At 49.8% G+C, this 25,482-nt stretch overlaps 1 protein-coding gene across 2 annotated transcripts in view; it reads left to right on the top strand.

Annotated features, from left to right (window-relative positions):
- Window positions 1-25,482, top strand: part of CDKL2 (cyclin dependent kinase like 2) — a 166,868-nt gene that overhangs the window by 56,506 nt on the left and 84,880 nt on the right. For both annotated transcript variants that reach the window (XM_030190655.1, XM_030190654.1), the window contains exons 4-6: window positions 3,446-3,624; window positions 15,978-16,090; window positions 19,546-19,685. In XM_030190655.1, the coding sequence (XP_030046515.1) occupies window positions 3,446-3,624; window positions 15,978-16,090; window positions 19,546-19,685 (432 nt within the window). The remainder of the gene's footprint in view (window positions 1-3,445; window positions 3,625-15,977; window positions 16,091-19,545; window positions 19,686-25,482) is intronic.

Genomic DNA, 25,482 nt, shown 5'->3' with positions numbered 1-25,482 from the left:
CAGGCCTGTAATTAGGAACGTCTCCCAGTGAAGCCGAAGGGTAAGTATTATGGAAACTTTCCGCTGAGGAAAAGCCGCTTGAGTCAGCATAAACAAGATATGATCTTGAAGAAGGTCAATGAATCCTGCTGGTGCAGTTTTTAAGAAATAACTCAGACATGCATCCAGAAGGCAATGTGAGGAAGAATACTTTGCGAGAAAGGATTTGATTGGGTAACAGAAAGGAGGACCACAGTTGGTCAGCCGCAATACCAGCATTCGGACTAGGCTGTTTGAAGCAAGGTTAAACGTCAGTGGCCTTAAGTTGCAACACAGCCCACCTAATGTTAGTTACTTTTTGTTTGAAATACATAGCTAATTGATTAGCAGAAGGAATGGCTACTGATGTTAATTTTCAGTTGATACAAGCTTATTAATAAGGTTAAAGAGCTTATGGATGTTTATGAAGCCAGGTTGTGACCAATTTGCTCTTTATAGTAGAGGATTTTAGCTTCTTCAATGTTTTATAATCCCTGATAGCTTTCCTCCAAAGCATGTCTGGACCACTTTCTTTCTAATTTTCTACTCTACCTCTTCAGGAGGAGAATATCCTGATTGTACCAGGGAGACACTCTATGGGTGAGTTTGGGCAAAACGCTGATGGGGAGCTATACTGTCCAGGGTATAACTACATAACTCATCCCACTTACACAATAAATCCTTGCTGTCTGCACCTGGAAGTTGTGGACTATCAAAGATTCCAGAACAGAATTTTACAGGATCAATTTTGCCTCTCAATGTAAAAGAACAAGAAATGACATTGGACTGAAAAGATCTAGTAACTTCCCTCCAGCAAAGAGCAAACTCCAGAGTCTTATGTCTGACCAAGGGATATGACACCAGCATGGGTTTCCCAAGTAGAAATTATCCATATGCATAGTTCTATAAGTCTTCAGATCTAGCAGATTAACCTGTAATGTGGGAGGTTTGTGAATGTGGTAGAAAAAATTGCCAGGAGTCAAGAAAATCCAGTAAGCTCTTTGCCTTGACATCCCTAGGGTTATCATGATGCAAGTTGATATCACCTACTAATAAAACTTTAGCATATTTAACACAAATATTTGAGAGGAATTCAGTAAAATAGCTTTCTGAGCCAGACCAGCTTCCTGGAGGGTGATAGAACAAAACAAGCCATATGGGCTCCAGCAATGCAGGATCGCTTAATTTGCAGGCAAAAATCTCAAGAGCAGCAGAGTTCAGTTGGGACAGTAGTTCTACTTTGAAGAAGGCCTTAATGATGGCAATTCCACCCCCTCTCTGTTTAGCTTTAGTTTGATGAAGGACCTTGTAGGGGGCCATAAATCAAGTAAAGGGTCTTCTGTTGAAAGAAACCATGTGGACAAGCACAGAAGAAGAAAAAACCTTCATGCAAGCCAAAACAGACAAGCAAACACAGCGAAGGAGACAACGAAGATGATGAAAAAAACATCCAACGGGACTCAAAGAGTTCACATCAGAAGTTTATTTCACAGAAAGTACTGGACTCAACACAAATCATGTTTCAGCCGCAGAGGCCTGCTTCAGGAGTCCCAAAACAATACAAGATATATAAATTAATTACTATCGTAAAAACAAAGTAAATAAAAGATAACCAAAGGAATGATGACACAGTTATAAAATACATATATAAAATGTATATAAAAAATTATTAAAAACAAAAGCATTACATGAATAAATAGAACAAGCATAAACATATAAAAATGATTTATATATGAATAATATACATTCACATATATTGTCTTTAAAATGCAACAATCACAAAAGCACCATAATAAAAATAAGAATGACACTGGATTTGTACTGGACTTCTAAAAAGGCAGCAAACTGTAAAAGGGTGTAGAAAACAAGTAAATAGTACCAAAGGTGATATCCAAATGGCATGTGGTTATCTATGTAGTACAAATATGAAGAGAAACAAACCTCAGATATGCACATGCTCATGAAATGGGCAAACTAGAAGGATACATTAAGCACAATGGGTTAATGAAGTGAATGTATTTAGTACAAAAATGTGATCTAAAAAGAAACGCACTCATGTTTATGGAAATACTTATGCCTTTGTACTATAACTGCTTCTGTTCAATAGATATGATTTTACCATAAAAAGTACATAATTTTGTACCTGTGGTTTGCAAGTGCTGCGTTTTCTGAAAGTTCTAAAACATCTGTGAATGGTGAACCTAAAAGAAGGTACAGGAAGAGAGTCAAAAAACAAAAGCAGAAAGTAAAAAACTGAATGGACAGAAATGTTGAAAAACGAAAAAAAGAAAGAGAGAGAGAGAAAAAAAAAACTATGAGGTAAAAGACCAGATTGTCCAACATTGAATACTTGGGCTCAGCGATGATCCCACGGTCTGAAAATCTGCCTTTTTGGTGCCTGGACTACTGTAATATAACTTATGCTGCTATTAGGAATACTAACCATAAGCACCTACAACCTATCCACAATTCTGCCATTAAAATGATGCCAAATGCCCACAGGTTTGATCATATTAACACTTGTCCTGTATCGTATATGGTTTAAACTTGTTACTTGCCCATAGGGCTTTCTATAGTGGCATCCCATTATATCAGTCTGTCCTTCTCATTCTTTATGTACCTATTTGTACCTTTCATTCCCCCATCAAAAAATCTACTCATTATGCCATCTTTTCCTCACACTTGTTTTGATTCAGCTAGGATTTCAACCTTTTTCTTTTTCGCTCCATCTCTCAGGAACTCTCTTCCAGTGTCACTTCTGAAAAAGTCCTCCTTCACAACATGCCAGTCTCAAGACTTGTTTCTTCACCTTGGCCTTTGGAACTGATCATTCAGTGGAGCTCTCTGGCCATGGCTATCAGGAGAGGTAGCGGGTCGGCATAAGTGGCCTAATGCCTGTCTGGTTTATTTGTTTGCTTTGTCTTTGTTACTGTGTTTTCTCCCTTCCTGTCCTCGTGGAATTCCTGTCCATATTTCTAATTTTAATTTATAGTTGTTTGTAAACCTCCTTGTGGCGTTGATCAAAAGGCTAAATAGCAAATACAATAAATACAGACATAAAAACACAGACACAAAACTCACACATACACGCAGAGGGGTTGGAAAGAAGTCCATGAGCTATGCCCTGCATGCTTTTCTCCTTTTGTATTAATTTCTTGCTAGTTGTTTCTATTTGCATGCAAGTGATTCATATTATGTTTCATACATGAGCACTGGTGAACGCCCACATTAATATGTATTAATGTGCATTTCACCAAGATGTTAATTCTAATGTGTATTAGTAGATAGGCCCCCTACCTGTCTGTTTTGTGTTGTGAGCTTGGTGACATATTAGCTGTATGCATTTAAGCCATCCCACAGGTTTACCGAATGCTTCAGTTGGAAATACGAAAAACATTTTTGTTTTCATTTTTGCCTCCTCTTCTAGATCATACACAGAGATATTAAGCCAGAAAACATCTTGGTTTCCCATTGTGGAGTAGTAAAGTTATGTGACTTTGGATTTGCTCGAACGCTTGCAGCACCTGGCGAAGTGTACACGGATTATGTGGCCACACGGTGGTACAGGGCTCCAGAGCTGTTGGTGGGAGACATCAAGTATGGCAAGTAAGAACAACAGAGGATAACAGAGTGCGTAACTTGGAGTAAGTGGTAATGCCAGAGAAGATATTTCACTGCTGTTGCAAGATAATTACAGAAAACTGATTTGGCTCCTCCTTCCCCAGATAGACTTCAAAAGAACTGAAAATTGGTATTCTCTTTGTGTTGCTGATCAAGGCTCAGTATTGTACCCTGTCTGAACTGACCTTCAGGCTCATTTTCGAAAGAGAAGGACGCCCATCTTTCGACACAAATCGGAAGATGGACGTCCTTCTCATAGAACTTCCAAATCGGTATAATCGAAAGCCGATTTTGGATGTCCCCCAACTGCACTCCGTCATAGGGATGGCCAAAGTTCAAGGGGGCGTATCTGAGGCGTAGCGAAGGTGGGACTTGGGCATGCCCAACAGTTGGATGTCCTTGACCCATAATCGAAAAAAAGAAGGACGTCCCTGACGAGCACTTGGACGTTTTCACCCGGACCTGTTTTTCTTACGACTAAGGCACAAAAAGGTGCCCGAAATGAACAGATGACCACTGGAGAGAATCGGGGATGACCTCCCGTTACTCTCCCAGTGGTCACTAACCCCCTCCCACCCTCAAAAAACATCTTTCAAAATATTTTTTGCCAGCCTCAGATGTCATACTCAGGTCCATGACAACTATATGCAGGTCCCTGGAGCAGTTTTAGTGGGTGCAGTGCACTTCAGGCAAGTGAACCCAGGCCCATCCCCCTCCCTACCTGTTACATTTGTGGAGGAAACAGCGAGCTCTCCAAAACCCACCACAAACCCACTGTACCCACATCTAGATGTCCCCCTTCACCCGTAAGGGCTATGGTAGTGGTGTACAGTTGGGGGTACTGGGTTTTGGGGGTTTTTGGGCAGCTCAGCACACAAGGTAAGGGAGCTATGTTCCTGGGAGCAATTTATGATGTCCACTGCAGTGCCCCCTAGGGTGCCTGGTTGGTGTCCTGGCATGTGAGGGGGACCAATGCACTACAAATGCTGGCTCCTCCCATGACGAAATGGCTTGCATTTGGTCGTGTCTGAAACGGACATCCTTGGTTTCGAAAATTGCCGAAAATCAGAAACGTCCATGTCTAGGGATGACCAAATTTAAGGATTGGATGTCCCTGATGGTATTTTTGAAATGAAAGATGGACGTCCATCTTGTCTCGAAAATACGGGTTTCCCCGCCTCTGGATCGGGACGTTTTGTGAGGACGTCCAAATCAAAACTTGGGCGTCCCTTTCGAAAATGCCCCTCCATGTCACCCAAATGCATACATAACACAGCCCTTAATAGAAATGTTTAAAATGTAAAGCACCAAAGTCTGTTGCGTGTAGAGGTCAGTTATTCCGTAGTTAGGGCTTCACAGATATAATATTTTTTTACTTGAAAAGTTCATGCTGCATTGAGATAAATGGAATGTGCTTCTCAAAATATACAAAATCATACAAGATGATGAAAAGTGTCCCTACCAAAAAGCTAGGAAACCAATCCCACAGCCATGTTAAGGAACGGCTAAAAAAGTGTTTTTTTTCCTTTCTTTTTCTGGCTTTTTAACAGTAGTGAATTTGGGTGTACATGTATTTGGCTGAAATAATATTTATAAAAAAAGAAATATATATATATATATTTGGCTGTTCCTTACTTGGGTGTGGGATTGGCTTCTCAAATAGAACCATCAAATCATAAATTGGCTTCTGACTTGTGTTAGAATGAGAAGGAGCTCATGGTTTGATACAGTGGTATGCTGGTAAATTTTTAACAACGAACTCTTTGTCCGTGCGCAGCCAGCCCTGCTGGGACTTCTCGCACATGAACATACATGAGAAGCCCTGGCATGATGCTCAGAGCCAGAAACAAGAAGCGGGGAGTGGTGGCAGTCTATTTATTTGGCTGGCAGGCCTTGGCATCCCCACCAGCAAAATAAAAGGGAGTTTGGGGGGAGGGGCCCAAGCCCAAATTTTGGGAGCCGATTGTTAAAGTAGCCATGGAGAGCCTACTTTAACAACCGGCTCCCAGAACTCTTAAAAACTTAACAAACATCTGTCGCGAGCTGGTGCAAGCTGGCTCCAGCACACCACTGGTTTGATATATAAATAACAAAATGGCAAATTTCTTAAACCACTGAGATAAGGAACAGTGTAGATTTGATACACAGAAAGAGTGCTTGAATGGGGCAAACTAGTAAACTACTAGTTTGATTGCAGAGGAAATATAAGTAAACACTACAAAATTGTAGTTTTGGGCATAGGTATCAGGATGTATGTGAGCATCTCATGGTACACAAACCAATTAAAACTAAGTCATGGGAATATGCAATGTAACAACTGCCCTAAATGAATCCTATGTATGACAATTGATCCTTGTATTAAAGAAATAATTAGAAAAATTCAAAACCTTTTAATTATATTATTTACAGATTTTTATTTGTCATAATTTGTTCAGCTCAGTTGACATTTCAGGGAAGTCAGAGCATATTACATAAGCACATAAGTAATGCCACACTGGGAAAAGACCAAGGGTCCATCGAGCCCAGCATCCTGTCCACGACAGAGGCCAATCCAGGCCAAGGGCACCTGGCGAGCTTCCCAAATGAACAAACATTCTATACATGTTATTCCTGGAATTGTGGATTTTTCCCAAGTCCATTTAGTAGTGGTTTATGGACTTGTCCTTTAGGAAACCGTCTAACCCCTTTTTAAACTCTGCCAAGCTAACCGCCTTCACCACATTCTCCGGCAACGAATTCCATAGTTTTTGATGTCATCAAGCATGTTTAAAGCTGCTCTGCCATTGGTTAGCTCCCATGATCTCCAACTAATCCCATTTCTTGCATAGTTTTCTATAGGGAAAATTAGCCCCTAATGTTCAATAATATATGAATTTCTGTGTAAAAAGCAATAACAAACACTGTCATAACAATGTGCAAATTTATGTACCAAAGAAGGGAATTAGGCATCATAGGAGACGGTGGTGGTCTATGGCTTAAGGAGGGTCCTGGTTAAGGGGAGGATAAGGCAGACTGCTCTAACCCACAGGACCCCAGAATAATATGCTTGTCCATAGGTCCCACTATTTTAAGATAGACATGAGAGAAGCCACTGCTTGCCCTGGGATCGGTAGCATGGAATCTTGCTACTATCTGGGATTCTCCAAAAAATAAGACATGCTTTTTACCGCTGCTGCCGCCCTAACCCCGACGAGGTAAAATAGATGACTTTTAAAATTCGGAGGGAGGGGGCCTGGAACTTGAAGGGAGTAGGGAGGGAGGGAACGAACTTCTGGTGGGTGAACGAACTTCCGGTGGGTGAAATATTGGGGGTGCTCAAGCACCCACAGCACCCATGGAGTCAGCGCCTATGCTTGAAACGAAGACAGGCATCTAAATCACCGCCCCTCGGATGCTGGAAAACTTGTTCCAATACGACAAAAGATAACTGAGTGAAAAGGTGTCGTCTTAAGTGTCAAGATTTGGCTGCACCCCTGGTTGAGCATTGTTTGACTCAACATCACCTTTTCACTCAGTTATCTTTTGTCATACTGGAACAAGTTTTCCAGCATCCGAGGGGCAGTGATTTAAACGCCTGTCTTAATTTCAAGGAACGTCCTTGGATTAACCATCTGTCCACTGTGGAACCTGTAGGTTTGAATAGATCACATGATGTCTTCACACTGCAATCTGCCTGTGTCTGCGAGGTCCTGTAGCTAACCGCAAGTCACACTATCAGAGACGGGTTAACATTTAAAAGCTCTTTCAAATGGTACTACCAACCACAGACCAGTAGCTTCTATCCTTTATTTCATTAAAATCATGGAATGTCTGGTTACAAAACAATTGGGAGATTATTTAGACCAATTTAACATTCTCCATCCCTCTCAATCCGGTTTCTGTGCTGATTACAGCACAGACAGGGCCGTGCCAATACGGTAAGCGAGGTAAGCATGGCAGGGGGCGCCGTCATTTGGGGGGCACCGCCGCACCATGCTTACCTCCTCGTCCTCCCGCTCCCATTGCCCAACTGCCCGCGCTCTCTTCTCTCCTGCAGCAAGATCCCTTTCCTTTTTTAATCCTTTTAATTTTACCTCCGTCCGGCAGCGCAGCATCAGTGCAGGAGGCGGTGCTCCCGACGTGTCTAGCCTTCCCCTTCGATCATGTTCTGCCTTCTTCTGACGTCAAGGAAATGACGTCAGAAGAAGCGGAACATGAGCGAAGGGGAAGGCTAGACACGTCGGGAGCGCCGCCTCCTGCACTGACGCTGCGCTGCCGGATGGTCACGGAGGTAAAATTAAAAGAAAAAAAAAAAAGGGAATAGTTGCTGGATGTCTGAAAATTCCCCGGCCCAATTCGGGGCCAAAAGTAGCCCAAAAATAGCTTGACACTCAAAACAGCTGCCTGAGGAGCTGGGGGAGGGGGGAAGGAACAACCAGTGGGGCAAAAACTGCCCACAAAAGAAACCCACGACTGGAGAAAACTGCCTGTGGCAAGTTTAAAAGAGCCACAGCCACTCAATTCTGCATGAAAACTACAGAGTTGGCAACTCTGAAAGGGATGTTGGAAGGGGGGGGGGGAGGGCGGGTAGTTGGGACATGGGAGCGGGAGGGCAGGGGAAAGAGGAGCATGCGAGGGCAGGGTTCATGGAAGGGAGAGAGGGGAATTGCTGGATAGGGTCAGGGATGAATGGAGGGGGCAAGGGACAGATGGGTATGGATGGATGGGAGGGTAGGGCTCAGGGAGAGAGGGGAATTGCTGGATAGGGATGAATAGAGGGGGCAGGGGACAGATGGGCATGGATGGGCATGGATTGGGAAGGCAGGGCTCAGGGAGAGAGGAGAAATTGCTGGACATAAAGGGGAGGGAAGAGAGATGAAGGAGATGAAATGAGGGAAAAGGAAGAGAGGTGACACAGATCAGACATTTATTAAGGTAAAGGGAAACAAGCTCTTATTATGCAATTCAGTTTATGTAGTGCATTCGACCTGGTCGATCATAGTTTGTTATTGCATGATTTGGATAGTATTGAAATTATAGGGAATGCGTTAAATTGGTTTACAAGATTCCTTACAACCAGAACATATAGAGGCCCTTTTACTAAGTCATGTAAGCGTCTATGCGTGCCCAACATGCGCCTAAATGGAGTTACTACCCAACTACAGCATTGCTCTTGCAGTAATTTCATTTTTTGCGCGTGTCCGATACGCGCATCTAAAAAATATTTTTTATTTTCGGGCATGTGTAATTGTCCCCTCTTCCGCCGGGACCAACACGCACCTGCTCGCCGCGGCACCAGTGGGCCAAGGGGCCCGGGGCCGCCATGGATGGCCGGCCTTCGCCGCAGGTCCTCCGGTGGCCGGCTATCGCCAGCCAGTGGGAAGAGGCGGCCATTGCCTTCAGTCCGGCTACAGAGGATCGCCGGTTGTTTTCACCTCGTTGCCGCCGATGGCCGGCTTTCCACTTCCGGGATAGAACCCCAGCAACATGGCGCCGGCGGAGGATAGCCGGCGTCTCTTCCAGTTGCAGGAGCAAGCAGGGGAAGCGGTGACTAGCGTCACCTCGGATTGGTTTCCTGAAGACTCAACCGCAGGAAGCACCAGCTGGGGCCCCACGCTAATGAGGAGGACTACTTAAGGAGCCTACTCCTCCTAGCCAGTGCTTCGGCTTCTCGTTCCTGAGAGCTCCGCATCGTTGGATAGAACTCTGTACCTTGCTATCGGACATTGCCTGCTACTGATTCTCCGTGACCGCTGCCTGCCTTGACCACTGCCTGCTACTGATTCTCCGTGACCGCCGCCTGCCTTGACCACTGCCTGCTACTGACTCTCCTTGACCGCAGCCTGCCTTGACCACCGCCTGCTACTGATTCTCCTTGACCGCTGCCTGCCTTGACCACTGCCTGTCACTGATTCTCCTAGACCGCTGTCTGCTTCTACCTCTGCCGCCGCTGTCCTCCTCGCCGGCGTGCCAGTTCCCCGGGACCTCAGACCAGTTGACTTCCAGGAATCCAGAGCCGCGCTGTCTGCGGGGCCTGTCCGCCCCCTGTTCCAGAAGCCCTGTAGGCTGCCGCACCTGGAGGCTCAACTTCCAGGGAACGGCGGCCTTCCCAGGCGAAGAGTGGGGGTGGGTCGGCTGTCCTCTGGAGAAAGAGGGGTTTACTCCGCCGTCTCCGGCCGGATCCAAGGGCTCACACCAGCAAAGCTGCTCACCCTTTGGCGGAGCAAGACAGTAAGCCGAAGCCATGAGCTCGCCGACTCCACCTGACTTGAGGGACCTGGCGAGGATCCTGCAGCAGCAGCAGGAGCAACTGAATGCCCTCTCAGGGGCCTTCCAGAATGTGTGTTCACAGATCAACTCCAGGCAAGCCCAGGCGCAGGCTCCACCAGCGGGTCTCCGTGCTAGTGCCACATTTTCGGGTCCCCGCTTTCCTGAGCCTAGCCGGTTCAACGGGACCCCCGAGAACTGCCGGGGATTCCTGAACCAATGTAATCTCTACTTCGAGATGCAACCGGAGGCCTTCACCTCGGATCGAACGAAGGTCTCCTATGTGATCTCCCTACTCACCGGGTCGGCCTTGGCCTGGGCTTCACCCCTCTGTGAACAGCGGGACCCTATGCTCACGGACTTTGAGGAATTCCAGCGCCGATTCCGGCTCATCTTTGATGTTCCTGGAAGACCGTCCTCCGCATCCTCGGAACTCCTGCGGATTCAGCAAGGGCCCGGGACCGTGGGCGAGTACGCCGTGCGGTTCCGCACCTTAGCCTCAGAACTGTGGTGGAACTCTGAGGCCCTGTCTGCGATCTTCTGGCAGGGATGCAGGGTCGCATCAAGGACGAACTGGCCGGCCGGGACCTTCCTCCCACCTTGGATGCCTTGATCACGCTCTGTACCCGGATTGATACGCGCTTCCGGGAGAGGGCCCGGGAACGGGCCGAACAGCATAGGACGACGGGTCCTGGGCCGCGACCACGGAGGGTTCCTTCACCTCGAGACACTTCCGCTGGGCAGGGCAGTGTCCCGGAGGATCTCATGCTCGTGGGCCGGCAGCGATTGGCTGCCTCAAAGTGTAACCGTCGACGCCGGAATAACCTGTGTTTCTACTGTGGGGAAGCGGGACACTTGATTCAGGCGTGTCCTACTCGACCGGCAGGAAACGCCGAACCCAAGGCCCCGTGAGGGGGCTGGTCTTGGGTCACTCGGGGCCCCCTCCCGACGATTTGTTCACTATACCAGTGACTCTCCAGTGGCAAGACCATTCGATCCAGACCCAGGCCCTGGTGGACTCAGGGGCTGGGGGAAACTTTATTAGTTTGGAACTGTTTGAACAATGGCAACTACCGGCGCAGGATTGCAACCTGGCTGTGCAGGTGACGTCCATTCAGGGAACAGTATTACCTAATCCCATCTCTCGACTCACTCCGCTGGTCGAGCTAAGAGTGGCCCAGCAGCACCGGGAGAAGATCCAATTCCTGATAATGCCTAAGTCCATTCATCCTCTGGTGTTGGGCCTGCCATGGCTACGCCGCCATTCACCCCTGATTGATTGGACGTCGGGGCACATACGGGGCTGGGGGAAGTATTGCTCGGAGCATTGTCTGACCCCGGTAGGGAACCCCTGCTCGGTGCTGGCAACCACCCCGGGAAGACTGCAGGCCTGCAAGGCGACCCTACCTAAGGAATACCAGGCCTACGCCGATGTCTTTAACCCGGTAGAGGCGGACAGGTTGCCCCCGCATCGGCATTTTGATTGTGCTATTAATCTCCTGCCGGACCAGATGCCACCTCCCGGGAGGCTGTATACCCTCTCCCAGGGTGAATCAGCGGCCATGCAGGCCTATGTTCAGGAAAACCTGGAGAAGGGATTCATCCGAGCATCGTCCTCCCCGGCGGGAGCAGGCTTCTTCTTTGTCAGCAAGAAGGACGGAACCCTCAGGCCCTGTATCGATTACCAGGCCCTAAACGCCATCACGGTTAAGGACCGGTACCCGTTGACCTTAATTCCAGAGCTATTTGACAGACTCCAGGGAGCCCAGGTATTCACGAAGCTGGACCTGAGAGGAGCGTATAACCTTATACGGATTTGACGGGGCGATGAGTGGAAAACCGCGTTCAATACTCACGAGGGGCATTTCGAGTACTTGGTCATGCCCTTCGGATTATGCAATGCCCCGGCGGTTTTCCAAAAGTTTATCAACCACGTGTTTCAGGATCTCTATTCATTTGTTATTGTCTACCTAGACGATATCCTGGTATTTTCCCGGTCTCCACAGGAACATGTGGACCATGTAACCGAGGTCCTCAGGCGCCTAAGGCAACACCGACTATATGCCAAGTTAAGCAAGTGCGTATTTCACCAGGTAGTGGTGCCCTTCTTGGGCTATATCATTTCCGGGCATGGGTTCCAAATGGACCCGGACAAAGTGAGAGCGATTCGGGACTGGCCGCAGCCGCAGAACTTAAAGGCCCTACAAAGATTTTTGGGCTTTGCAAACTATTATCGCCAGTTCATTGAACACTACTCCCTGGTCACGGCTCCCTTGACAGCTCTCACCCGGAAGGGAGCGGATGTACAGCACTGGCCAAACCCGGCGTTGGAGGCATTTGTTGCTCTAAAGAAGGCTTTCCTGTCGGCTCCCATCCTCCAAAGTCCAGACCCTAATAAACCTTTCGTGGTGGAGGTGGACGCTTCGGCCGTGGGGGCCGGGGCCATTCTCTCTCAAGTCACCTCCTCGGGGAAACGACTGCCGTGCTTTTTCTTCTCACGAAAGTTCTCCCCCGCCGAAAGGAACTACACTGTGGGGGATCGGGAGCTCCTGGCCCTCAAGCTGGCCCTGCAAGAATGGAGGTACCTGCTGGAGGGCGCCGAACATGTTTTCACAGTAATAACTGATCACAAGAACCTGCTGTATCTCCAAGGAGCCAAGAGGCTCAATCCACGACAGGCTCGGTGGTCCTTATTTTTTGCCAGATTCCAGTTTTGCCTGATGTTCCGGCCCGTGGAAAAGAACATTCTTGCTGACGCCCTCTCCCTGGCGTTTGAGGCCCCAAGGAGCCTGAGGACTCGCAGCCTATGTTGAACCTGGAATGCCTGCCAGCAATGCCTACGGCCCTGGTACCTACCAGAATGCTGGTACCTCGCCAAGACCGGAGAAGAGCGATGCACTGGGCCCACTCGTCAGCGTTTGCGGGGCATTTTGGGTTCCATAAATGTTGCACTTACTCGCACGACAGTACCACTGGCCATGGATGGCACAGGACGTGCTTCACTTGTGTCTTCCTGCCCCGTTTGCGCCCGGACCAAGTCAACGGTAGGGCGGCCATGGGGGGAACTCCAGCCCTTGTCGGTGCCACAAGGCCCCTGGGAGGAACTCTCCATGGACTTCATCACCGACTTACCTCGCTCCCAGGGGCATATGGTCATTTGGGTGGTAGTGGACCGGTTTTCCAGAATGGCCCACTTTATTCCCCTGAAGGGACTTCCCTCGGCAGCCACGCTGGCCACTTGCTTCGTCCAGCATATCTTCCGCCTGCACGGGCTCCCCGTACGGATCATCAGCGACCGAGGAACCCAATTCACCTCCCGGTTCTGGAAGGCATTATGTGCCGCCTTAGGAGTCAAGGCCCATTTCTCGTCCGCCTACCATCCTCAGACAAACGGGATGGTGGAACGTATTAACCAGACCCTGAAGAGGTTCCTCCGAGCCTTCGTGAACAACCGCCAGGACAACTGGGTGGCACTCCTTCCCTGGGCAGAGTTCGCCTACAACAATAGCCTACACTTAGCCTCCCAGCAGTCTCCGTTCTCTGTGGTGTTCGGCCGGCACCCCCGGCTTCCTCCGGCTATCTCCTCGGAACCAGATATTCCTCAGGTACAGCGGGTCCTGAATAGTATGCAGGACACCTGGAAGACGGTCCGCGAGCAGCTGCGGAGGGCGGCTGCCAAGTACAAACTATACGCGGACCGCTGCCGACGCCCTGCGCCTGTGTTCCAACCTGGGCAAAAGGTCTGGCTAAGCACCAAGCACCTACGGCTCCGGCTGCCATCTCGACGGCTAGCACCACGCTTCATTGGACCCTTTTCCATTCAGGAACGGATTGGGACTGTCACCTACCGGCTTCGTCTGCTCCGGTCTCTGCGGGTACACAATGCATTCCACGTATCCCTCCTGAAACCGTTTCAGAGGTCCCGCTGGCATCCACGAGGGGAGGCATCAGTGATTCCGGATTCCGAACCAGATCCAGAGTTCGAGGTTCAGGAGATTGTAGACTCCAAGTGGAAAAGAGGAAGACTGTTTTACCTCATCTCTTGGAAACACTTTGGCCCAGAGGATAACTCATGGGAGCCGGACTCCAATGTACACGCTCCGGACCTAGTACAGGAATTTCATCTACGCTATCCACAGAAACCCGGACCCTGGGAAGGAAGGGGGTCTTCCGGGGGGGGATACTGTCCCGTCTTCCGCCGGGACCAACACACACCTGCTCGCCACTGGCACCAGTGGGCCATGGGGCCCGGGGCCGCCATGGATGGCCGGCCTTCGCCGCAGGTCCTCCGGTGGCCGGCTATCGCCAGCCAGTGGGGAGAGGCGGCCATTGCCTTCAGTCCGGCTACAGAGGATCGCCGGTTGTTCTCGCCTCGTTGCCGCCGATGGCCGGCTTTCCACTTCCGGGATGGAACCCCAGCAACATGGCGCCAGCGGAGGATAGCCGGCGTCTCTTCCGGTTGCGGGAGCAAGCAGGGGAAGCGGTGACTAGCGTCACCTCAGATTGGTTACCTGAAGACTCAACCGCAGGAAGCACCAGCTGGGGCCCCACGCTAATGAGGAGGACTACTTAAGGAGCCTACTCCTCCTAGCCAGTGCTTCGGCTTCTCGTTCCTGAGAGCTCCGCATCGTTGGATGGAACTCTGTACCTTGCTATCGGACATTGCCTGCTACTGATTCTCCGTGACCGCTGCCTGCCTTGACCACCGCCTGCTACTGATTCTCCGTGACCGCCGCCTGCCTTGACCACTGCCTGCTACTGATTCTCCGTGACCGCTGCCTGCCTTGACCACTGCTTGCTACTGACTCTCCTTGACCGCAGCCTGCCTTGACCACCGCCTGTCACTGATTCTCCTAGACCGCTGTCTGCTTCTACCTCTGCCGCCGCTGTCCTCCTCGCCGGCGTGCCAGTTCCCCGGGACCTCAGACCAGTTGACTTCCAGGAATCCAGAGCCGTGCTGTCTGCGGGGCCTGTCCGCCCCCTGTTCCAGAAGCCCTGTAGGCTGCCCGCACCTGGAGGCTCAACTTCCAGGGAACGGCGGCCTTCCCAGGCGAAGAGTGGGGGTGGGTCGGCTGTCCTCTGGAGAAGGAGGGGTTTACTCCGCCGTCTCCGGCCGGATCCAAGGGCTCACACCAGCAAAGCTGCTCACCCTTTGGTGGAGCAAGACAGTAATGGATGTGACAAGGTGTTGTTTGCTGTTCTTTTGTTCTCTTCCTGGATTAATTTGTTTTACAACCACGTGCATACATTAAGGATTTATCCAAGTCAATCAGCTACTTTTCAGAGAAAGTTGTTTATGACCCCTGAGGCATGCGCTTTGGCGCCGAAACACTGACCGTGTCGGGTCCTTGATATGAAGATTCTGAATAAACTGTTTTTGATATTATCTCCCTATTGGTTTGTACATTTGTCAGCCTCTACTTTTGCTGTTTTGTTTTGATTCTCCATGGAGGCTATTCCTGTTCTCTTGGATTTGATTTACACTTAAAAAGGCACCTTAACCAACGTGACACATTGAAAAATGTCATTTGAGTTCCCTTTCTGTTTTACAAAGAGGGGACATTAGTGGCATTCTTAAGCAGCATAGGACCTTTTTACTAAAACTTAGAGTGGGCCTTTTGCAAAGATGCACTAGCGTTTTTAGCGCACGCTAAAAATAAATGTGCGCTAAACTCTAGAGATACTCATATATTCCTATGGGTGTCTATAATATTTAGCACATGCTAATCACGTTACTGCGCCTTTGCAAAAGACCTCCAGGGTGCGCAAATGGAATTAGCTCACATTAAATCCTGAGCATCCTATTTAGTCCACATGGTACTTAGTGTATGCTAATGACCATTAATGTGTACTAAGCTTTAGTAAAAGGGTCCCCTAGTCAGCAATGGCTAATTGTGTAATTTGGGTGACTTTTATTGATGTTACATCATTCAATGGTTATAAATATTCAAATGATAATTAGAAAGTTAAAATAAAATATTTTCTATCAATGCTGTATTAACTCTCTGCATTATTAGTAGAAAAATGTATGGTTTCCATTCATCGAGTCCTTGGAACGTCACTGACACCATCTCCTGAACTTTTTCTCACAGGGCGGTGGATATCTGGGCGATCGGCTGTCTGATAACAGAAATGCTGACAGGGGAACCCCTCTTTCCCGGTGATTCTGATATTGATCAGTTGTATCACATCATAAAATGCTTGGGTAAGAAAGTGGGAGTCTTTAGAATTCCTTGGAAATACTTGACTTTGTATCTCTGCCACCCTTTGCTTGTTCTGTTTATAATTCGGTAGCAAGTTCCTTGATGCAAACCTGTAACCTGAATTACAGAGCCGTGCTTGATCATTTGTCAACTCTCTGCTCGATCTTCGATCGAAGTATATTCATCATTATTTTGCTATATGTTCACCTTAGCTATCATCGTAAGTTGATATGAATCAAACAGACCAAACTCGCCTTCTGTAGCTCAGACCAAACAATCCAAAATACAGTTGCTAGGGAGGGATTTGGACAGGTGGTCCAAGACTTAAACAATGATTATATGAACTGAGAAAGAATATAAAAAGATTTGCATTTGTCAGGTAAATAAATAAGACTTTTATATCAAATTGCAATAAATTATGTACAGTATAGGAAAAGTTGACATCTCCAGCAGTGTTTCATGCTAGACAGAGCTTTCGCAGAGAACCTAACAATCACCTATAACCTCTGCTCTTTAATATATGAATCAAATCACTATCACCAATACACAACACATTCAGTTAATTAGTCATATTGCAGTTAACATAGTTGGAGGTAAAGATCGCTAATTACATAAGTCTAATTAGAAAATGCAGGAGAGGAAAATCCAAAGTACACTCACACAGGAGCAAGGAATAAAAGCACAAGGAGCCTTCAGGATTGGGGGACGTCAACTCAAATTTATTAGACCCGATATGGTCCGTGTTTCGGCAAAACTGCCTGCGCCAGGGCTCTTGCAGTGGTTCACAATGTCCTGGTTGGGTACTAATGCAATTTTGTTGGACTTTAATCATCCAGTTGTATTTGTGGCATTTCCCGTCGTCTTTCAGTGTCTTCAGATTGAACACTGTCTCTTTGCATTTTTGGGACATTGTGAACCATTGCAAGAACACGGAGCGTGTCGCGTCAGATTTTATATATGACACCTAAAAACTCCACACCGAAAACATTTCTGCCTAACTGTATTCTATAAGTGGCGCCTAGATTTATGCGTGGTATATAGAATACGCTTAGTTGATATCCTAGAGCATAAAACTACATGCCTCCATTTACACCAGTGAAAATGTGGAGTAAATCCCCGACATGCAGATTTAGGCACAGAGGGCCATATTCTATAACAGTGCATGTAAATTTTGGAATGCTCATGAAACACCCATTTCCCTGCCCATAACCATGCCCCATTGTGCTTGCATGCAGTGGTTACAGAATACAAAGCTGTTCATGTAAATTCTAATTATTGCCAATTAGTGCCCATTATTGCTTGTTAAGTGCTCTTAATGCTGATTAGCTTGTTAAGCTAATTAAGTTAGGTGTATTGTTATAGAATACGCTTGGATTTCGGCGAGGAACACTAGGCGTGCTTTATAGAATCTAGGGGTATGTGCACAAAGAGCACAGAAGATGCTAGACATAGGGTTACCATACGTCCGGATTTACCCAGACATGTCCTCTTTTTGAGGACATGTCCGGGCGTCCGGACGGATTTGGCCAGCCTGCCCATTTGTCTGGATTTCTGGACAAACGGGCTGGCTGGCGGGCGCGGGACTCCTCTCTCCTACTGTACTCTACTATCCCTGGTCTAGAGGTACCTCTTCGTCTTTGGGGCAGGAAAGAGCCCCCTCTTTCATGCCCAGAGCGCTACTGCTAGCTGCCCTGCATACTGTGAGTCCGGCTCTCGGCGTTTCAAAATGGCCGCCGACAGTTGAAGCAGCCTCGCGAGACTTCAACTCTCGGCGGCCATTTTGAAACGCCGAGAGCCGGACTCACAGGATGCAGGGCAGCTGGCAGCAGCGCTCCGAGCAGGAAAGAGGGGGCTCTTTCCTGCCCCGAAGAGGTACCTCTAGACCACCAGGGATAGTAGAGTAAGGGGAGGGGAGGTGACGGGGGAGGACTGGAGATGACAGGGGAGGGAAGGTGATGGAGAGGAGGGGGTGACCGGGGGAGAGGAATATGCGTCAGGGGCGAGTGAGTGAAAGGGGCGGGGCAGGGGTGTGAAAGGGGCGGGGCAAGTGTCCTCTTTTTATGAGGACAAAAAATGGTAACCCTAGCTAGACCGCTGTGCAAGAATTCCTCCACACTCTTTAGACGAAAGCCTTACTTATCATTATGCCACAGAAGATTCACCCTTTGTGACTGCTATTGTTAGCATTTATAAGAGTCGCTGCTTGTGAAAAATATGGCTTGAAACTTGGACCTGGGCCCATTGTCTAACTGGAAAGACATTTCCGCAGATATGAGATAATGACTAACCTGCTTATTTTCAAAGGAGATCGCCGGCCATCTTCCAACACAAATTGGGAGATGGCTGGCCATCTCCTGAAGTCGGCAAAATCGGTATAATCGAAAGTCAGTTTTGGCCGGCTCCAACTGCTTTCCGTCGCAGAGCCGGCCAAAGTTAAAGGGGGCGTTTCCGCAGGGTATGGAAGGCGAGACGGAGGTGGGACGGGGGCGTTGTTAAGACATGGCCCGCTTCAGCCGGTAATGTAAAAAAGAAGGCCAACTCGGACGAGCATTTGGCCGGCTTTACTTGGTCCATTTATTTTTTTAACCAAGCCTCAAAAAAGTGCCCCAATTGACCAGATGACCACCAGAGGGAATCGGGGATCACCTCCCCTTACTCCCCCAGTGGTCACCAACTCCCTTCCACCCAAAAATAAAAATAAAACTTTTTTGCCAGCCTCTATGCCAGCCTGAAATGTCATACCCAGCTCCCTGGCAGCAGTATGCAGGTCCATGGAGCAGTTTTTTGTGGGTGCAGTGCACTTCAGGCAGGTGGACCCAGGCCCATCCCCCCCTACCTGTTACACTTGTGGTGGTAAATGGGAGCCCTCCAACCCCCCCCCCCCCGAAAACCCACTGTACCCACATGTAGGTGCCCCCCTTCACTAATAAGGGCTATGGTAATGGTGTAGAGTTGTGGGGAGTGGGTTTTGGGGGAGATTTTGGGGGGCTCAGCACACAAGGTAAGGGAGGTGTGCACCTGGGAGCAATTTTTGAAGTCCACTGCAGTGCCCCCTAGTGTGCCCAGTTGGTGTCCTGGCATGTGAGGGGGACCAATGACTACAAATGCTGGCCCCTTCCACGACCAAATGCCTTGGATTTGGCCAGGTTTGAGAAGGCCGGCATCGGTTTCCATTATTGGTGAAAACCGATGCCGGCCATCTCAAACCCGGCCAAATCCAAGGCATTTGGCCGGCCCCAACCGTATTATCGATACGAAAGATGGACGGCCATCTTTTTCGATAATATGGTTCAGGACTGCTCTTTGCGGCGCCGGCCTTATAGATGGCCGGCGCCGTTCGATTATGCCCCTCCATGTTACCAGCTGCTGCTACTTTGACAACCTGATTGATGTTGCTGGACTAAGGTTAATTTTGACCTTTCTACAGCATCAATAATGCTCTAATTGTCTCTTGTAGGTGATTTAACACCCAGGCACCAGGAGCTCTTCTACAAAAATCCTCTGTTTGCTGGTGTGAGGTTACCTGAAATCTATGAAGTTGAACCTCTAGAAAGGCGATATCCTAAACTCTCCTCTTCGGTAATACATTTAGCGAAGGTAATTTCCGTAAATATTTTCCCAATAAAAGCAAGACCACATGAAACCTGCCTGCATGCTATCTACCTTATTTACCCAGTGTGAAGTAGTTTGTTAGTTCAATTTAAAGGTTAATAAATTTGACCATCTCTAGGAAAAGGGGACGAAAGTCACCAGAAACAAAAAGGTGAAATTAGGTCTTACCTGCTAATTTTCTTTCCTCTAGACCCTCCAGACCGGTCAAGACGCGTGGGTTATGTCCTCCTACCAGCAGAGGGAGACTGAGAAACACTGAGCTTTTGAATACTGTATATATAACCTGTGCAGTACATCCACTAGCCAGTATAACCCTGACAAAGCAGAGAAAACCAAAACACCAACTACAACTAACTATCCTGTACGTGGTCACTGTCAACTGGACACTTTCTTCATCTCTTTCATTGTGCCCTTTTTATTGTGTGTGCTTCCACAGGTGGACTCTGAAACACGGTCACACCTAACCAGACTCATAACAACAAAGTCTGAAACCATAGAAATCACACTCAACAGCTGCCAAGATAGAACAACCTAAAGACCAGCCTAAAACCAAACCTCCTGGCCTAAAGTACAGACAGGGCGAGCCTTGACCGGTCTGGAGGGTCTAGAGGAAAGAAAATTAGCAGGTAAGACCTAATTTCACCTTCCTCCACGACCCTCCAGACCGGTCAAGACGCGTGGGAAGTACCAAAGCAGTAACATCCTAAGGGCGGGATCCACGAAGGCCAGAGGTCAACACAGCAGCCCCAAAGCCTGCCTCATCCTTGGCATGTACATCAATCCTGTAATGTTTAACAAACGAATGCAATGAGGACCAAACCGCCGCTCGACAAATATCTAACGGCGGAATCATACTACTCTCCGCCCAGGAGGTCGCCATTCCCCTGGTAGAATGAGCCGAAAATTCTTTAGGAACCACTCGACCCTTCAGCAAATATGCCGACGCAATTGACTCCTTCAACCATCTCGCTATCGTAGCTTTGGAAGCTGCCGCGCCCTTTCTTGCACCACCATGGAGAACGAACAAGCGATCAGATAGTCTATAGTGCCGAGTTCTGGAAATGTAACAGCGCAAGACTCTTCGCACATCTAACTTGGCCAGTCGACGCTGCTCCGCATCCCCCGCAAGATCACCCAAAACTGGCAAGGAAATAACTTGATTCACATGAAACTCTGACACCACTTTGGGCACAAAGGACGGCACCGGGCGCAACGAAACCTTCTCCTTGGAAAAGGACAAAAAGGGTTCTCTACAAGACAAAGCCTGAAGTTCCGACACCCGCCGGGCTGAAGTAATAGCCACCAAGAACACCGTCTTTAGGGACAGATCCTTATCCGAAACAGAAACCAAGGGCTCAAACGGCGGCCTCACCAAAGCCTCCAGCACGAGATTCAAATCCCACGGAGGTACCATCCGCCGCCGGGGTGGACGCAATAACTTAACACCCTTCAAAAATCTAACCACATCCGGACTAGAAGCTAACGACTTCCCCTGGATCTTCCCACGAAAAGACGACAAAGCTGCCACCTGCACCTTCAAAGAAGACAGGGCCAGACCCCTGTCCATACCATCCTGCAAAAACTCCAAGACATCTGTTACCGACGCTCGAAAGGGATGAACTTGTCTACCTACACACCAATGCTCAAATACTCTCCAGACCCGGACATACGCCAACGAAGTGGACTGCCTACGCGAACTCAACATCGTATCGATAACTCTGGACGAAAAACCTTTCTTCCTTAACCTGTGCCTCTCAAGAGCCAGGCCGTAAGCGAGAACTGATCCTGATCTGGCATAACTATCGGTCCCTGACACAACACCACTGACTCTGACAACGGCAGAGGATCCGCTACTGCCAACCGAACCAGATCTCCGTACCACGGCCGACGCGGCCAATTCGGGGCTACCAAAATCACTTGACCGGGGTGCCGAGCAATGCGCTGAACCACTCGACCGACCAACGGCCATGGAGGAAACACATACAGCAACCCCTGCGGCCAAGGCATCAGAAGCGCGTCTATGCCCTCCGTTCGAGGATCCCTCCGCCGACTGAAAAACCTCTGAACCTGAGTATTGCGGGCGGTTGCCATGAGATCCATCACGGGAAGTCCCCAGACCGACACAATGCGATTGAACACCGCCCGATGAAGCGCCCATTCTCCTGGGTCCAGAGAATGCCGGCTTAGGTAATCTGCCTCCACGTTGTCTACTCCAGCCACATGTGCCGCGGAGAGCGCTAGAAGATGAACCTCCGCCCATTGACACAACAGCGCCGCCTCCTCCGCGACCGCCTGACTCTTTGTGCCCCCCTGACGGTTGACATAAGCCACGGCGGTGGCGTTGTCGCAGAACACCCGGACTGCTTTCCGCAACAGCACATTCCGAAACGCCAACAGCGCCAGCCGAATGGCCCGAGTTTCCAAACGATTGATGGACCACTGAGCTTCTACCTGAGACCAACGACCTTGAGCTACCTGACCGAGACAATGAGCTCCCCAGCCCTGAAGACTGGCGTCTGTGACGAGGACCACCCACTGTGGAGCCTCCAACGGCATTCCCTTGTCCAGATTTCCCGGGTTTAGCCACCACCGGAGACTGAGGCGTGGGCTTACCGGCAGCTGGAGACTCACGTCCAACCCCTGCGACAGGGGTGACCACCGACTGAGAAGAGCTGACTGCAACTGCCGCATGTGCGCCCGGGCCCACGGAACTACTTCTATGGTGGCCGCCATCAACCCCAGAACTTGGAGATACTCCCGGGCCGTCGGAGCCGCCTCCGACAGGAACAGACGAATCTGATCCTGCAACTTGCGAATCCGAGGGCCCGGCAGGAAGACTCGACCGTTCCTGGTGTCGAAAAGCACCCCCAGATACTCCAGCGACTGCGACGGCACCAGGTGACTCTTGGCGAAGTTCACTACCCAGCCCAGAGACTGCAGAAACTGCACCACCCGAGCAGTAGACACCTCGCTCTCCGACCGGGACTTGGCTCGAATCAACCAATCGTCCAGGTACGGGTGCACCAGAATACCCTGCTTCCGCAAGGCCGCCGCCACTACAACCATGATCTTGGAAAATGTCCGAGGGGCCGTTGCTAATCCGAAAGGCAGAGCACAAAACTGAAAATGCTTTCCCAAAACCGCAAAGCGCAGAAATCGCTGATGAGCGGCCCGAATGGGGATATGCAGATAAGCCTCCGTCAAATCCAAAGACGTGAGAAACTCCCCTTCCTGCACCGCGACAATGACCGACCGCAATGTCTCCATGCGAAAAGAGGGGACTCGGAGAGCTGCATTGACCGCCTTCAGATCTAGGATAGGCCGAAAAGCATCCTCCTTCTTTGGGACCACAAAATAGATTGAATAACAGCCCAAGCGGCGCTGAGCGGGGGGAACAGGGACTACCGCTCCCAGACTGATCAAGCGAGCCAGAGTGTCCCGTACCGCTTTCCGCTTGAGCCTCGAATGACAAGGAGACTCCAGAAACCTTTCGGGAGGCGAGCCGTCGAACTCCAGAGCGTATCCGTCTCGCACCACCTCGAGAACCCATTGATCCGCAGTGATTTGGACCCAGTCCTGGTAAAACAGACTCAGCCGAGCCCCTACCCGAACCAGAGCCTGGGCCCGCACACCTTCATTGCGAACTACGCCCCGGCACCTGTCCTCCTGCGGGAAAATCACGCCCTCCATGCCGATTGCCCCGAAAGGACTGAGTGCACTGAAAGAACCGACCTCTAAAAGAGCCACTAGCCCTCCCGGGCCTATACCGGCGAGCCTCCTTAAACCGACCTCGGGAGGAAGTACCCCTGAAGGCCGCCTTAGGACGAAAATCCGGAAGACGAGGGGCCTTGGCATCACTGAGTCCGCGCACCAACTTATCCAAATCCTCACCAAAAAGCATGGACCCCTTAAAAGGAAGCGAACAAAGCTTGGCCTTGGAAGCCGCATCTGCGACCCAACCTCGCAACCACAGTGCCCTATGTGCCCCCACCAGCATAGCCATATTCTTGGCCGAGGCACGGAGCAAATCATAAAGCGCATCCGACAAAAAGGACGATCCCATTTCCAATTTGGCTAATTCCTGCACACCGGAGGCCCCAACCTCCACCGAATCATCAAGCAGCTTCTCGGCCCAGCGGAAACACGCCCTCGCAACCAGCCCCCCACAAACTGAGGCCTGCAGGGCCAGGGCCGACAAATCGAAACTCCGCTTGAGGAAGGCCTCAAGCCTCCTATCCTGGGGATCCCGGAGCGCAGTCCCCCCGTCCACCGGAATAGCCGTGGCCTTTGTAACTGCTGTCACCACCGCATCTACTGTGGGTGCCTTAAAGGAATCTCTATCTTCCTGTGGGAGCGGGTACAGTCTAGACATAGCTTTAGACACTTTACAGGGAGAATCCGGCGAATGCCACTCTTGAAACACCATATCCCGGATGTCCTTATTCATGGGAAAAGACCTAGCCTGCCGCTGAATCCCCTTAACCAAGGGGTCCACCTGTCTAGCCTCCCCCAAAGACGCCTCTGGCTGCTCAAACTTAAGGGTTGAAGAGACCTGCTCAATAAGCTCCGCAAGCTCCTCCCTGTGAAAAATTCGCACTACGGAGGGGTCCTCCCCAGGGACCACCAACTCCGGATCCTGAGAACCCTCAAATCCCTCAGGGTCCCCTACATCACTAAAAGCCCCTTCGGATCCGACAGGAGAGAATCCCTCCTCTTCGTCCCACTCAAAACGAGGCCTCTTAGGCACTGCCGAACTAGGCCCCTCCCCTAACGGTGTGGGTCCCGCTTTCCAGGCTTGATAGAGGGTCCAAACAAAATCCGGAGGAAAGCAAACGCCTCCTGTACCCTCAGGCACCCCCTTCTGTACCGATCCGGGAGCAGCAGGGCCAAAAACAGCTGATTCCGCGGGACGCGCGGAATCCAAAATGGCGGACGTTCCCGCCAAAACTAAATTCGCCGACATAGTCCCTGCCGATGCTCCTGCCGCCCCCGAGACCCCCGTACTCGCTGGGACTTCCGCACTCAATACCGGGGGAGCCGCCATCGGCGAGGTCTGCTTCGGGTCGCCGCACAACCGGCACTGACCTCCCGGAGCTTCTACTCCTCGGCGCGAGCACGCGCGACAGCGAAGGAGTTTGCCTGTCATGGCCCCGAAGCTCCCCACACGCTGTGCAAAACGGCGCCAAAAGAAATCTCTCACTCACCGCTTCCCCAGCACAGGCACTCGCACTGCTCTCACTCGCTATTAACAGTGAACGGACCTGCCGCCCGTTCCTATGAAGGAAAAACTTCAGATAGCTCTTAAAGAGACATCACCCAAATTTTGGCAGCTGAGGAGTGAGGGGCTCTCAAGGCTACAATATTAGAAAAGCAGCCGAGGCACAAAGCTGCCAGAGTCTCCAAAGAGAGCAGCACAGGGGGAGGGACCTGCACACAGGTGTGACACCCCAGGGGGGGAAAACTGGGCCCCACCGGACCCAGGGCCCCGAAGCACTTTTTTTTTTTTTTTTTTAACACACGTACAGGGAATAGTCAAAACCAATAAATTTGGCAATAAGAGAAAATCCCCTTAACTGAATAATTAAACTACCTCACCAGACTATTGAAGACTGCACAGGCTGTCCATCTACCTCTGCTGAGACTGAGAAAATACTGGCTAGTGGATGTACTCAGGGTTGCCAGGTGGAAATTTTTTTTCCAGCCCAATCCAGGCCAAAAAACAGCCCAAAACCCGCCCAAACACAAACCCCGCCCCTGACACCCCCACCCCCCGCGTCATCAC

This window comes from Microcaecilia unicolor, chromosome 2, assembly GCF_901765095.1.
Source record: "Microcaecilia unicolor chromosome 2, aMicUni1.1, whole genome shotgun sequence".
In the NCBI taxonomy this organism is placed as follows: Eukaryota; Metazoa; Chordata; class Amphibia; order Gymnophiona; family Siphonopidae; genus Microcaecilia; species Microcaecilia unicolor.
The sequence above is the reverse complement of the archived record's forward strand: the minus strand, read 5'-3'. Positions and strand labels throughout refer to the sequence as shown.